The sequence below is a fragment of the Asparagus officinalis genome, chromosome 8, assembly GCF_001876935.1.
Source record: "Asparagus officinalis chromosome 8, Aspof.V1, whole genome shotgun sequence".
Lineage (NCBI taxonomy): Eukaryota > Viridiplantae > Streptophyta > Magnoliopsida > Asparagales > Asparagaceae > Asparagus > Asparagus officinalis.
Window position 1 is genome coordinate 82021409 of NC_033801.1, and position 12262 is coordinate 82033670.

Genomic DNA, 12262 nt, shown 5'->3' on the forward strand with positions numbered 1-12262 from the left:
TGCAGGTGGCTCGGCCAAAGCCGAGCCACCTGCAGGTGGCTCGGCCAAGGCCGAGCCACCTGTGGGTGGCTCGGCCAAGAGCCGAGCCACCCACAGGTGGCTAGGCTCAGAACTGTGCAAATGCACAGTTCTGAGTGCCTATAAATAGGCCAAGGCATTGTTCATTTCAGAGGTTGGATTTTGGGAGGGTCGAAGCTCTGCCGGATTGGAATCTGAGATCTAAAAAAGATTGGAGCTTTAGAAGATTGAAGACTTGGACTTTGAGATCCGGTTCTCGGCGATCATCCACGCCAAACAAGGCAAGTGTTCGAGAGGGACCGGATCTGAGATCTACACGATTTTCCTCCGGATCTAAGCTTGGTTCTTAGATCCCGAGAAGAGTCTCGAATTCGCTTGGTCGATTTCGACACTTGGGCTACTATTTCCTTGGTGAATTAGTACCCCACCCGGCTATTATTTCCTTCGTGAGATAATACCCGTCATATCGTGTAGATCCGACCGGATCGAGATCACGCGGTGGTCCACGGCAAATAACCCCGGCGCAGGCAAAGAACCCACACAAAGCGAGTGACCGCAAAACAGGAGCTCGCGATTCGTTCGACATAAAAGGAAATAAATTGTAATCTTTCTTTTTTTGTATTTCGATTTTCATTGTAACCGGATCTTATAAAAAGACTGGATCTTTGTAACGCATAAAGTTGTTAACTAAGATGGCAATGATATCAATGAAGAAAGCAACGATTTTTCCCGCGAACAGTTGCGGAAAGAAGGGCCACTTTGCACGGGACGCCGACGAGATCGTTGCGTCGCAGCCGCGGATCTCGATCCCGGTCGAGGAGGAGGTCGAGTACGAATTCGACCAACAGATGTTCGAGGCGCTTTCCATGCAACCTCACATCAAAAGCTGCTTTCATCGTTCGTGAAGAAGGACTTAGGAACAGTCTATCTTGGCGACGATCAACCTTGCAAGGTTTCCGGGAAGGGAAATTGTACCCTCAAGATGGAGGGCGGGACCACCTTGATGCTGAAAGACATTCAGCATGTACCGGATCTCAGGCGGAATCTTATATCAGTCGGGCAACTGACTGACTCCGGTTATAGAGTATCCTTTGAGCAGAGAAGCTGGAAGGTGTCCAAGGGTGCCCTGGTGGTGGCACACGACAAACGCGAGGGGTCTCTCTACATCGCCAACGGGAAGATCGACCACTTGCTTGCCGCAGGACAAGCATCATCATCATCATCCGTCGACTGCATGACTTGGCATCGACGACTTGGCCACATGAGCGAGAAGGGGATGCAGATTATGGCCGCGGGAGAGAGGCTTCCGGGTCTGAACAAGATCGATCTGACTTTCTGTGAGGACTGCATCCTAGGCAAACAAAAGAAGGTGAGCTTCAACAAGACCGGACCGGCTCCAAAACTGCAGAAATTGGAGTTGGTGCACACCGACGTGTGGGGACCTGCGCAAGTCCCATCTGTTGGTAACTCTCTTTACTTTGTCACTTTTATTGATGATGCTACGAGAAAATTGTGGGTGTTCTTCTTGAAGCACAAGTCAGATGTATTCATCATCTTCAAGAAGTGGCTTGCCTGTGTGGAGAACGAAACAGGCAATAAGCTGAAGTGCCTAAAGTCTGATAATGGAGGCGAGTATTGCAGCCAGGAGTTCGAGAACTTCTGCTCGTCCCGTGGGATTCGGAGACTGAAGACCGTCCCAGGCACACCTCAGCACAACGGAGTGGCGGAGCGCATGAATCGCACTATCTTGGAGCGCGCCAGAAGTATGAGGATCCACTCCGGATTGCCCAAGAGCTTTTGGGCTGAAGCTGTCAATACTGCTGCATACTTGATCAACCGCGGGCCATCCGCGGCTCTCAATTATGGGATACCTGAAGAGGCTTGGACCGAAAAGAAGCTGAAGCTAGAGCACTTACGAGTATTTGGTTGTGACGCCTATGTCATGACCAATCCTGCAGACCGGTCAAAGCTTGATCCAAAGTCAAAGAAGCTCTCTTTCATCGGCTATGGAGGAGATGAGTATGGGTACCGTTTCTGGGATCACGATGCGCGCAAGGTGGTGCGCAGTCGTGACGTCGTATTCCATAAGAATGCGGTATACAAGACCAAAGAGGTGAGAGAGCTATGAGGAGGTACAGCAGACCGACAAAGCTCGCGGCGAGTGGGAGTCTGCCATGGAGGAAGAAATGAAGTCCTTGATGAAGAATGGGACTTGGGAGCTTGTAAAGCTTCCACGAGGGCGAAAGGCTCTTCACAATCGGTGGATTTATCGGGTCAAGGATGAAGCCGATGGACGGAGACGCTACAAGGCGAGGCTTGTAGTGAAGGGCTATGAACAGAAAGCAGGGATTGATTACTCTGATGTTTTCGCTCCCGTCGTCAAGTTGACCACGATCCGAACTGTGCTGAGCATTGTAGCAGTTCAAGATCTCCACCTAGAACAGATGGATGTGAAGACGGCATTCCTTCATGGAGATCTGGAGGAAGAAATCTATATGCATCAACCAGTGGGCTTCGAGGAACGAGGCAGGGAGGGCCTCGTGTGTCGCCTACGCAAGAGCTTGTATGGCCTGAAGCAAGCTCCGCGACAGTGGTACATGAAGTTCGAAAACTTTATGGAGGAGAACGGTTTTCTCAAATGTGACACAGACCACTGCTGCTTCATCAAGAGATATGACGAATCATATGTAATACTCTTGATTTATGTTGATTACATGTTGATTGCAGGGCCCGACTTGGCCCGCATTGAGGAACTCAAGGGGCGTCTCTCCGAGTGCTTCGAGATGAAGGATCTGGGTCCAGCAAACCAGATTCTGGGGATGAGGATCATCAGAGACAGATCAGCACGGAGGCTGAGGTTGTCTCAGAAGGTCTACATTGAGAAGATTCTTAAAAAGTTTGGCATGGAGAAAGCTAAACCGGTGGGCTCGCCGTTTGCAAGCCATTTCAAGCTATCGAAGACCCAAGCACCAGAGACTGCTGAAGAGCATGAGTTCATGGCCAACATACCATATGCATATGCCGTCGGGGGTTTAATGTATGCGATGGTGTGCACGAGGCCAGATATTGCACAAGGAGTGGGAGTTGTGAGCCGCTTCATGAGCAATACAGGGAAGCAACACTGGGGTGCGGTCAAGTGGCTTCTACGCTACTTGAGATGCTCGTCCGACCATTGTCTTGAGTATGGCGAGACAGATTTGCAGCTAGAGGGCTTTTGTGATGCAGACTACGCAGGGGACATAGACTCGAGAAGGAGTACGAGCGGCTACATCTTCATCTTGGGTGGTGGAGCGATAAGTTGGAGATCCAAGTTACAGGATACTGTGGCTTTGTCGACAACCGAAGCTGAGTACGTGTCTGCAGCAGATGCAGCAAAGGAGTTGCTATGGTTGAAGGCTTTTCTTCTCGAGCTTGGAGTAAGCTTTGAGAAATACTTCATCCACTGCGATAGTCAGAGTGCCATTCACTTGTCAGAGAACGACGCATTCCATGCTCGAACCAAACATGTTGACGTGAAGCACCATGCCATACGGAGATGGCAAAGCAGGGACGAGTTCAAGCTTGTGAAGATTGATACGAGGTACAATCCAGCCGACATGTTGACCAAGCCAGTTCCGCTCGAGAAGGTGAGGCTGTGTGCAGCCTCAAATGGCCTCCGTTGAGAATGTTGAGGGCCGTGCAAGAAGCCAAAGATACATGACATCCGGATGATGCAACCAAGAGTGGTGTGAAGATATGATCGACATTCAATCAAATCTTCAAGTGGGAGATTGTCAGGCGCCCAACCTTTTTGACCCAGCCAACATGAAAACAAAAGTGGGGCCCACAAAGGCGGGCCCCACAAGAAGAAAAATCAAATTCGGTGGCAGCCATTGTTGAGAATTTATAAAGGATGTGGGTCCCACAAATATTTTATTATTAGTGGCGGGTCTCACTGATAATATTTTATTTGTGCATAGTGTTTCCCAAACACTATAAATAGGGCCCTAAACTCTTAAGGAAATCTCATCCCAGAAACAACTCCTCTTATAGAAGAGTAAGAGAAAACACAGAGAGAGTTTGTGAGAGTTCTTGGAGTGTATCTGATCAAGAGAGGGTGTTCTCTTGGATCAATTCTTTTGGGATATAAAAGAATTTGGCGTCGTCGTTGCACCGTGGAGTAGCTCCGAAGGAGTGAACCACGTATATCTGTGAGTACTCTGGTTGATCTTGTGCCTTTATTTTGTGTATTGCGTCTCCGTTAGAGGCGTTCTTATTGGGGTGTATCCTAACACCCACATCAAATTTTCACCAAGAAACCCATCGATGGATTCAAACGTTAGCTCTGAGATTTTGTTTGTGTGGGTGATTTTGAAGTTTTTGTTTGTGTGAGTCCGCAAGTAAACGAAGCTCACGATGGTGGTCAGCTGTATGGTTGGAATAACTGCACCTTGATGATTATTTGTAACAAATGGTAGAAAATGGTCATAAATCACAATATGCTCTTAAAGGATTACTGATGATTCCCATTCCACTATGCCTTTGTGGCTGAGTGCCATAGATATATGGTGTTCTAAGTTTATTGTAATTACACAGGCAGAAGTGTTTGCTTCCAAAGTATATTTCAAGTTGGATGAAGAGCTAAGCAATCAGTTGAACGTTTGTTAGTAGAGTATATTTTCTTCGATATGTTTCTTTATCAAGGCTTCGTTGGATTGATTTATGTATCTCTATTTATAAAAGAAATACTTTCTACCTGAAGTTTTTTCTAGTTGGAATGGGAATCATCCAACTTGAAATATACTTTGCTTGCTAACTGATCATTTGTAAAAAAATTTGTTTACCCTCCAATTTGGGGTATTTTCAGGTTATCCATGGCTAGAAAAAGTTTTATGTTGTGAAGAGAGGTCGACGATGTGGTATTTTTTATAATTGGGAGGAATGCAAATCTCAGGTAGATAAGTTCCCAAATGCCTCCTTCAAAGGGTATGCAATGTACGAAGAGGCTTTGATTGAATGGGAGAGGTACACACTCGCTCGTGATCCAGCATCCAGCTCGAGGCATGTCCAAACATCTGAGTATGCTCAAGAAGAAAGATATCCAGTGAGGCATAATCTAGATGAGGACAAGGAAAAACTTAGGGAAACTTCTATTTTCTCTATCTATGCTTTTGTATTAGGTTCATTGTTTACAATATTAGTGTTTCTAGTATGTATCGTTGCAGTATTTGTTAATTTCTCCATTGCAAAAAACATGTGATGTAATTTGTGGCTGAGCTTGCATTGGTTGGATAAACTAGTGATATCTGCTTCCTCATATGAGTTTTATGTCAAAGCAATTTGCGTGGTTGAAAATTATATGAGTTTTAAATTTGAAATGAAATCATGTATGCGCTTGTAAAAGTTTTCCTGCCTTGAAGCTTCATGCTGGTCTAATTTTGTGAGTCCTTTTCTAAAAGCTCCACAAGTTGGATGGAGAGTGAATTCATCAATGTTGGTTGGTTACAGGTTTATTTTCCTTAGAATTAATACTCAGAGTTTCATTTTTTAGTTTCAATCAGCAAAGCCTATGAATTTGGGTTAAGATTCATCTAGACCTGATGTTAAATCTTAACCAGACTCGAAGAATTTTAGAATTTGGGTTTCTTTTGCCTGAGGATGCAATGCAAATATTGCTGTAATCTTGAATCCTTTATCCACTTAACTAAAACGAGATTCAGATGAAGATCGTGGACGCGCATCTATCACAACATCACTTGCATAAACTTATCAAATACAATAGCATATTTAGAATTTGTCCGCAGTGTTTGAAACACAAAACGAACGAGGATAACACGAACAAGAGAAACTGGTAGCACGAGCTGATGTTCTTGAAGATTCAACAAAGATACATAACAACTACAGACGTAACCCAACAAAAAGATACTGGTCACAGTTCATGATCTAAAATTTGCCAAACATACTCGGAAGAAGAAGTAGCACAAATGCAGAAAGCATAATAATATTACAGACATCTGATTGATCATATTTCTGCCAAAAAGAGCCCCCAGCATTACTGCCCTCTTTGTGATGTTCAGCACGAAGCTGCGAGATCAACTCTGCACTGTCCAAACCAGCATTGTCAGCTATAATAGTTGGAATTGCTTGTAATGCCCTCGAGAATGAACACACAGAGCGTTGTGTAGGGATCTTTCGGCTTCATCAAGAACATGGTGACTGTAGCAGATGTAAGAGAAATATGAGAAACAATGTATAAGTGTCAGGTTTTTTTTACTTTACAGAACTCAAGATTTCTGCACTTAGGTGTCACCAAGAAAACTAATCAATAATGAGCATATTTATATAACAGACTTCTGTATAAACAAAAACCTTTTCTACTACTCACGTAGTACACAAATTAAAAATATCAATGCTCCCCTCTTATCTTCTACAAAAATACACCACCACTGTTTTTACGTGCATGTAGTCTTTAAGTAAACTAAAAGTGAATTAACAGCAACAAATCCTTTTGTGCAAAATAACTTTTGTGTGTTAGTCATAGTAAGTCTATAACTAATTCCTAATTAAGGGTACATACGTTTCAAGTATTAATCCAGCATAGTCTTCAATGAGTGTACATAGCCTTCAAAAGAATATTTCCTTCGATTCTTTAGTTACTAGTTAAGAGTAAATCAGAGGCTATATGCATAAACATTTTCCTAGTTGGTCCAGTAATCTTAAAAAAATTTCCTACGCTACAATTTATTAGGATATATTCAGCTTAACATGCTAAATAACAAACTCCCCATTGAGTGCGTTTAGTCTTTAAGTAAAAGATACAAACAATTACCAATAAGGAGGGATGTATACCTATGTATAACAAATTGCACGTATATAGTTTAATTTGAGACTATGAACCCTGATTTATTTCAGTTGTATATACCATTTATTTATATCTAGCACTTTGAAATAAAAACAAGGAGTGTACAAGATAACATACATTAAAACGAGATTCAGATGAAGACCGTCTTCATATGAGCACATCATCCCCATCTTCACTTGATGACCCATTACCCTCTTGCCAATTTGTATCACCGCATGTAGAAGACCTACATTATAATGAAAATATATATATATACACCAAGGGGATAATAGAAGGTGAAGAATAAGAAATGCTTAAATAATAAAGGAATTACTACTTACGGATTTGTGAGTGCCGGACAATTTCGTTTATCTTGTGATTGGCCTACTTTACCACACCCGTGGTAACATCTATCTTTTTTATTTTTTGCTCTAGCCATTGCTTTCTCTTTTCCTCCCTTCAACCTTTTGCCGCACCCTTTTGCTCGCACTTGATCGGGTTCATTGAAACTATTTTGAAAAGTACAAGAATCCTGCACACTAGTACCATCATCCATTAAATTACTACTCATTTGATTATTTTTCTTGGTGAAGCTCTTTGCAACCGTGCGGCCACTAACCATGTGGCTACTAATGAATTGGTCGATTTGCTCATTAATGATACGCACTCCATCGGTAAACATCTTCCTCGTTTCTTCACATACAAGGGACTTGTCAACTAATTCCAAAGATGATTGGATAAATTGACTCAGTGTTAAAAGATAAGAATTGTCAGGGCTTATCTACATACCTTTATCATCAACCACTGTCCCCGATTTTACAGACTTAGTCCACCTCTTTAAGATGTATTTATCGGGCAATATTTCAGCATCAAATTTCATCAAGTAGGAGATAATGTGAGTACATACGATTCCGGCGCTTTTAAACTTTTTACAACTACAAGAAACCAAATCCAAGTCCTTGTCGTAAACGATTTCGCGGACTTTGCTTGTTGCGAGCTTCTTTCTTTGAATTTGATACACACGACGATTGTCGGTTTCCCTAACAAACTACAAATTGTAGTTAAAGCTGTCACACACTTCAGCCTCAAGCTTGTAATACATCTCATTAGTGTAAATATCAACCATTTGCTCCAAAAAGTCATGATTTATTCTAAGTTTAGGTTTCTCAATCAAGTCTTTGTGATTGGCCATCAACTCCTCGTGACGTTGGCGTACTAGTCCCCTGCCAAACTGTATCATAAAATCCACCAATGAATTATTCTTCGAAACAAATTTCTTGAAGAATGCATGTCCACTTTCTGCTCGTTGACTACTTGACATGTCTGCTGAGAAAATGTGATTTACATATGCAGGAATTCATCTTGACCGAAGTTCATATTGGTTTTGCAACCACTTGTTTCCTTCTAACCCACTTTTCTTAATCAGACTTTCCCATTGTAAATCAAATTCTTCAGGAGTCTCTGATTTCCAAATGCAAGCCGAGAACTCACTTTTGTAAATACTATACTTCACTGCATCAATTTTCTCAGAAAACGTCATTAATATATGCCAACTACAATACCTGTCAAAAGAATTAAAAAAGTGTTAAAAAGAAAGGCTATGTATATAAATATTTTCAATAATATATACAAACTATAATACCTGTGAAAAGTATTTGGAAGAACAATAGGGAATGCCTTAGTCATCGCTGGGTCTTGATCGGTAATAATCATCTTCGGGGCACCACCAGGCATACTTTCCAAAAATTAATTAAATAAACATACAAAATCATCAATGCTTTCGTGATTTAAAAATCCACAAACAAAAACAATGGTTTGACCATGATTGTTAACCCCCATTATTGGTGCAAATATAAAGCCATAGCGATTAGTGTTGTAAGTAGTATCAAAGATTACAACATCACCGAAAAATTTGTAAGCCCGCCTTGATCTTGCATCGGACCAAAAATAACGAGTAATCTTTTGTTCCTCATCGGCCTCAATTTGAAAAGTAAATGAGGGATTCTTTCCTTGTTCCAATTTTAAATATTCTAAAACATTTCACCATCATGCCCCTTCAAACCAGCACGGATATCCCTTGCATGATTATACAAATCTCTTTGAGTGCACCCAATATTTTCTATACCTCCAGATTGTACTCCAAGTAAAGTGAATTGTTGATGCTGAGGTATATTCACCATGGATAACTGTTTAGTTAGAGACTTTGTTACGGCTAAAACGTTACGATGGGACCTTAAAAGATGAACCTTTGATGGTGTTGATAGTGGGTGGTTGTGCTCCTCATTAAAAACAGTAATAATGTATTTTCCGGAGTTTGATTTTAAAACAACAATTTTGGCAGTACAATCCTCAGCTAAGCTTCCTCGACGTCTTTTCTTTCCAACATCCGCGATTTTTAGAGATTTTCCTTGTTTAAAACAAACATACTCCTTCCTTCTTATTTCACAACTTCCCGGCTCTTTCTGAGTAGTCCAAGACCTTACACTAAACCCAGCTGCTTTAGCATAAGCATTATAGAATGTCACAACATCATCTATTGTGTCAAATTCTTGTCCTTTTTTTGGCCTCAACTCATCTGATACTTGAGGAGTATATATAAAATCATCGTCATCCAAGTTTACTTCATTAGCTTCAGTGCCCAAGTTATCCATTCTGCAATTAACCATGTTAAAAATATATGCAGATTAAGATGCAGCAAGTTTTGCATACTAACAGTATAGATATTATGGACATATTTTTTTGAAAATAAATGCCTAAGAACCTTTTCATGAACAAATTCCAGCATCTCATAGTGTTTTAAGGTTCTCCACATCTTCATTTATTGAATACGTACATTTAGTTTCTTTAAAAAAAAGAGAAAAGAACGTTGACAACAGAAAACCTTGCACTAAATCTGACAACTGAATGTTATTATAGAAGATAAAAAATTTAACAAGATATTAACCCCTTCAGCAGATACAGATTCTTCATCCCACCAAACCATTCACCAAATTTGTTTCCCACATCACTGTCTTGATTCACTAATAACAAGAAGCAAAATAATAATAATAATTAAAAGGCTAATTAAATCCAAGAACTTATTCAATCACTGTCCTGATTCACCAAACCATTCACCAAACCACCAATCAAGAACTTATTCAATCTAATGTTCAGAAAAGAGTATAAGGCTACCGAGACCAAAAGAATTAATTAAATCCAAGAAAATGACCGACAGTCAGCCTTTGTTGACCATTTCAAGCATCAAATCCCTAGTTCTTGTAATCAAGCTATAAATCCAAAAAAAAAGACCGACAAAAACCCTAATCAAAACTTGTAACGAGCTTGGAATGGGCTGAGATCGTTACCTGAGTTAGGGGAAGGCGGTGGCTTGGTGGAGGAGGAGAAATGGGGATCTCGAGTTGGAAAAGTCGATCTGTTGGGAAAGTCGATCCGTCGGCGGTGATGCTGCTTTCGCGGTGGGATCGAGTTGGGAAAGTCAATCCGTTGACGGAGGAGGAGAAATGGGGATTTTTGATGGGGTTTTTTGAGGAGAAATTGAGGAGAAATGGAGGTTTTGGAGGAGATTAAAGACCCCATGTTGACGGAGGAGGAGACTGGTCACGAGGGGGAAGGGGATTTTGGGGCTTTTTTGTCATTGTAGTTTTTCAAAAATGTAACTTATTTTATTTAACAGAAAATAATTACATTATATTTTAGTAAAAGTAATCGGTTTTTCTACATGAGCACTCATTAATAGATGAGAGAGAAAAAAAAGAATTGGATAGCAAATGGCTGTCTGATTTGCATTAATTTCTCCCATTAATCCATTCTTTCTATCTCTCTCGAATCTTAGCGAGTGCCCACGGGCAACCATTAGGAAAACTGCCCATAAAAAAACTATAGTATTTTACTGTATCTCCAAATGGTAGAGATAACATTAAGGGGGTGTTTGTTTTGCATCCCAAAATTTATGGATATGGATTTCACCATAGAATTTGAAATCCATAAAATTTTTTACATGTTTTGGGATCTCTAAAATTTTGTTTGTTTCATCAATATTTTGGGATTTGGAATACCAAAATTTGTAATATTTTGTTTGTTTCATCAATATTTTGGGATTTGAAATACTATAAATTATATATTATAATATTATATAATATTTTAATAACATATATTATTATAATATTATATAATATTTTGGGATTTGGAATACTACAGCATGAACAGTGATTATTGGGTCCTTCTATATATATTATATATTATATATATAATATTATATGCGCTAATATATATACTATATATATTATATGTAATATTATATAATATATATATCAATCGCCTTACCAGTAATTACTACAGCATGACATGATTCATTGTGGCTCTATATATTATTATTATATATATATATATATATGATATCAATATATATTATATAATGATATTATATATAATGATAATATACATTATATATTATATATAATATATATTATATATCATAATATATATAATATTATACTATGATTATAGGTAATACATATATATACTGTATAAATGCTACAGTAATTTATGCAGCATTTACTACAGCATGAACAGTGACTATATAATATATAACAATTATCTAATATTATATATATTATATTTTTATTATATAATAATATATATAATATATAATATATATATATTATATATATTATATTATATATAAATTATATATATTATATAACACATATAATATTATATATATATAATATTTATTAATATTATAAATAATATATACATATATATATATATATATATATATATATATATATATATATATTATATATATTATATATATATATATTATATATATATATATTATGTATATATATTACATATATATTATCTATATTATATATATATTATTATATATATTATCACTTCATTATATATATATATATTTATTTATTATAATATATCTAGTATAATATTATATATATTAATATATATATATTATATATTAAAATTATCTATTATCTATATTATACTTATTATAATCATATCATTATTATATATATATTATATATATATTTATATTATATATATATATATATATATTATATATATTATATATTATATATATATCTATATATAATATATATATACCTACGCATATATATATCATATATATATATAATATATATATATATATATATATACTATATATATTATATATTATAATCACTATATATATATATAATATATACTATATATATATATAATATATAATATATATAATATATAATATATATTATATATATTATATATTATATATAATATATATATAATATTATATATAATATATATACATATATAATATTATATGTAATATATATAATGCTACAGTAATTTACTACAGATTTTACTACAGCATGAACAATGATAATTTACTGCAACATTTACTAA

At 37.6% G+C, this 12262-nt stretch overlaps 1 protein-coding gene across 1 annotated transcript; it reads right to left on the minus strand.

Annotated features, from left to right (window-relative positions):
• On the minus strand, positions 8869-9489 carry LOC109821442 (protein FAR1-RELATED SEQUENCE 5-like). The gene has a single exon (XM_020387627.1). The coding sequence runs from the start codon at positions 9487-9489 to the stop codon at positions 8869-8871; it is 621 nt and encodes a 206-aa protein (XP_020243216.1).